General features: G+C 37.7%; 1 protein-coding gene across 1 annotated transcript in view; it reads left to right on the forward strand.

The window, feature by feature from the left end:
* Positions 1–3032: 3032 nt before the first annotated feature.
* Positions 3033–4308, forward strand: part of LOC136829934 (bromodomain-containing protein DDB_G0278469-like) — a 7583-nt gene continuing 6307 nt past the window's right edge. The window contains exons 1-2 of the mRNA XM_067089108.1: positions 3033–3152; positions 3524–3636. Of these exons, the coding sequence (XP_066945209.1) occupies positions 3033–3152; positions 3524–3636 (233 nt within the window). The remainder of the gene's footprint in view (positions 3153–3523; positions 3637–4308) is intronic.

The following is a 4308-nucleotide window of genomic DNA, read 5'->3' on the forward strand; positions in this document are numbered from 1 at the left end:
TATTTTGTCTTGACCAGTTAGCATTTGACAATGAGACCTGTTTTCAACATGTTCACACAAAGTAATGTGGATAAAGGAGCAGAAAACCTACAGTACTCTTAAATGACAGCTCATTCATAGTTCTCTGTCACCAGATACAGAACTCAAAATTATTCTCAGGGCAACAATAATTCAATTGCTAGTCTCTCTCTGGAAATGACTGAAATTACTGCTTTCACTTTTTCAAATGGCGCCATAACAAATCTCAAGCAGACTAAAAACTTATACTATCTCGTACATACCCATACATACATACATACATAAACACACGTGCACAAACACATACATACACACACATACATACATACATACATACATACATATATATATATATATATATATATATATATATATATATATATATATATATATATATATATATATATATATATATATATATATATATATATACAATATATATATATATCGTGATTTTATTCTTAAGATACAATTTTCTTCGAGCAAGTGTTTACAAGAATCCTTCACAGTAGGAAAAGCAATAACCCGTTTTTCGAAAACGCTTGATTCTGCATCAAAATTTCCAACTGTGTTTACACGTGCGGACAAATCCGAGAGAAATATCGCCAGAGAGAAACGCCAAAGAAGAAAGCGGCTTCCGCTTCTTTGACCGCATTGACAGTCTGATGATATGTGAAGCTCATATTCCCCCTGGAATGCTTTCCTTCACGGCTCACGGGCAAAAGAAAGAGACATTTTAAAGGTGCAGTTCTCGCTGACAAGTTTAGTATCACAATGAGCGCCCCCTTTTTTTTTTTAAATGAGTATTTATATGACCAACAAGCTGCTCCCAATTTAGCAATTTTCTTGTATTTCGACAGTTTCATCTGTGATACGGAAACCATTTAACAATTAATTAGGAAGCGCGACAGTCAGAAAAGAGAAAAGTAAGTTTGGTTGAATTCTCATTTAGAGCTGCAACTTTCTCCGGACGCATTTTCTATCTATTGGCACTCGAGAATTAAACAAATCAAACCATCTATCAACAAGCCGAATGAACTGGCTTGTACTTTTCCAGTCCTTATCTTCAAATTTACCTTGGTTGCCGAAGTGATCAATAGATTTATAGGTAGCTTCGGACAGCAGTTGCACGACAAGTTTAACTCTCAAGCGTTTCATACCTATAACATTGATATGTTTTTCGGAAAGTTTATATGCTGTCCGAAGACCACTTTTGCTCCTCTTTTTTTAGCTCTCTAACTGGACCATTGTGAGCGTACGTACCATCCGGCCATATAATCCATGGTCAAGAAGGTTATTTCTAATAAGCTTTACTAGATGTGGAGCATCTGCAAACACATGAATTTCTCGGCTCTTGTCCACTGGATTAATAAAGGACCTTCCTCGCGAGGTTGTTTTGACGTCAAGGTCTCGACCTGAGCAGAAGAGGACTTATTTTGGGTGGGTGCTGACAAGACCTCCCTATATTCTCTTGACCATGAAAACAGCTATAATTTTCAACAGTCTAATAATAGTAACTTCCAATGAAATATCTCGTAATGATGTGATACAGTTAATTTGAGCATCAGAGAGTTATAAACACGTCTATTGATCGCCGCTGTTATCAATAATACAAGCGCACATCAAACGCGACCTTTGCACGACGGGGAAATTGACTTCTAACTCTTAAAACGGTTTCGATTTTACGATCCAACTCTTAGTGTCCTTTTGTTTAGTGTTTTAATTTCAATTTAATACTTCAACGAACACACAAACCACTCTTGTCCACAATCAGTTATTGCTAGGTAACCAGTAGGTTCTTAGCCACGTAAAAATAAGTCTAATCCTTCGGGCCAGGCCTAGGAGAGCTGTTAACCAGCTCAGTGGTCTGGTTAAACTGAGATATACTTAACACACACGCAAACAGACAGTAGCGTTCCTGAGGGGGTTGAAATCGCCCCCCCCCCGGGCCCCAAAGTGAGTGGGGCCCCAAAATGCGAAATTTAAGAAATAAAATTTCTGAAATTTGCATTTCAAGTGCCTTTAAAATGATCCTACAATTGCTCATATTCTAAAAACCCCAGCTGCTTTGGCTCGCTTCGCTCCCCTCCCACCCCATAAGAGGGGCCCCAAATGAGACTGTGCCCCCTGGGCCCCAAAATGTCTAGGAACACCCCTGCACACACACACACGCGCACACACACACACACATACACACACACATATATATATATATATATATATATATATATATATATATATATATATATATATATATATATATATATATATATATATATATATATATATATTATATATAATTTATGATTTTAGAACTTAAAAATATTGGAGAGTTTTTATACTGATTAAAGCCACAAATGATACACAAGACATGCACAATATTGGGCATGGAAACAGAAAATGAAGGTGAAAAGGTTTTTTCACAATATCTGTAAATGCAATATGAAAAGGATTGAAATACTAAATGCTGTGTTGGGAGCTATATTGCAATTTTAGGTGGAACGAAGACAGACAACACTAGCTTAGATATTTCATTTAATTATATCCAAAAATATCTCAAGAATCTATGAATCATTATAAATAAAGTCATACATATTCAGATATTTCAAAAGCTTTTGCCTATGAAGCCGTGCTATACATTGTTCTTTTTTTATTTTGTTGATTAAAATCTGTTAAGCAAATCAACATTTCCGAAATACAAATAGTATTTGTTGACCATACTTGCCCAAAGGCGAAAAAGTAATGGATGCAAAGTGCTGCTGTAAGTATGCCAACTTCTTCATTATGTCAAGCTGATCCGCAATACATAAGGAAACTAGACGTCAGTGAACAAAAGTACCCCGACATTGAGATGCCTAGTGACAAACAGAAGCACAAGAACTTTCTCAAAGGACCCAACAAACCCAGAAGAGGTCAATGTCATTTGTTTGTAAGTCTGAAATTTGGTAGAATGAACTGAAAAAAACAAACAAACGAAAAAGTATTAGTAGCCATAGCCTCCAAGACCGAGGGGCATGGGGGAGGAGGAGGAGGAGGAGGAGGAGGAGGAGGAGGAGGAGGAGGAGGAGGAGGAGGAGGAGGAGGAGGAGGAGGAGGAGGAGGACCAAGCAGAGAAACAGTCCAATAGTCCCAAGGTACCATGATGCCCCCTGCCTATGACCAATCACAGTACTTACTCGTTTCTTTTAATGCACTTTACCGATATAATGGAAGATGGCGACCTGGATCATTGGCAACGGTACTTCTGTGATTTTGCAAGGCATTGTCTCATCCCCTTTCTACACTGAGAATTTAAAGTTATGGATAAGTAAGCTATTCAAATGTACCGAGAGGCCCCAAGTCAAAACAGAAATTCGAAAACACTTTAGTGACCAATGGCTCAACTATAACTGACTGCCCCCAAAGCACACAGCCTCTGCCAAGCAACACCAAGACGAGGGTATACAGTTTCCTATTTTATTTCATTTCTCTATTCATGAGGTATTGAGGCTTAGAACTCCTTCAGGTATTCAAGAGGCCAACCGGATCAGGTTCTGCTCACAGCAGAGGTCATGAATGCAGTAGAGGAAAGAAGCCAAAACATAATGTTTCGAAGGCAGAGAAATCTCTGCCATTAAAGTGAGTGTCAACCAGTATCCTGCAAATATCCTTCAGGAGGTCAAGAAGAACAGGGAAGGTAGATTGGTACTCAGGGGATCTGGTAAAAGTGCAGTTTTCTGTTAGGGTTGTCATAGCCTCTGCAACTATTTGGTGTAAGGTTAATTCTTGCAAATTAACAAAATATCAATCACCATTCTGTATAAGATTACAGTTAATATCTATGATCAGAGGAGTCATACTGATAATTTAGTGTCTTTAAAATGACCGCGAAATACTGATCTCAGAATATTTGAAGTCTCAAATGAATAAGCATTAGCGTGAACAGCACTCACTGATGCAGATGGAAATAAATGCGGTCTATAAAATACTTGATAATATGTCCGGAAGAACAACACATTCTCTTGCTCGTCTATACTGAAAAGTGAATGAATATATATGAAGTGGAGAAAAGCCATTTGGTGATTACAGGTGCATACCTATTGATCTGCCGACAGAAACACTACAAGAGGTGAACGAACTTTCGAGAAACAACGCAAATTCAGATATAAATCTTTTATTCTTTGAAGAGCATTTATTCATTTATGCCCAAACGCCGGAGACTGACTTACAAAAACTATTGTTAATCCTGGTAACACTCATAGAATTAATAGTAACTCCTTCCCCCCAACAAGATTTTCCTCATTTTGCTTA

The sequence above is a fragment of the Macrobrachium rosenbergii genome, chromosome 45, assembly GCF_040412425.1.
Source record: "Macrobrachium rosenbergii isolate ZJJX-2024 chromosome 45, ASM4041242v1, whole genome shotgun sequence".
NCBI classification, from domain to species: Eukaryota; Metazoa; Arthropoda; class Malacostraca; order Decapoda; family Palaemonidae; genus Macrobrachium; species Macrobrachium rosenbergii.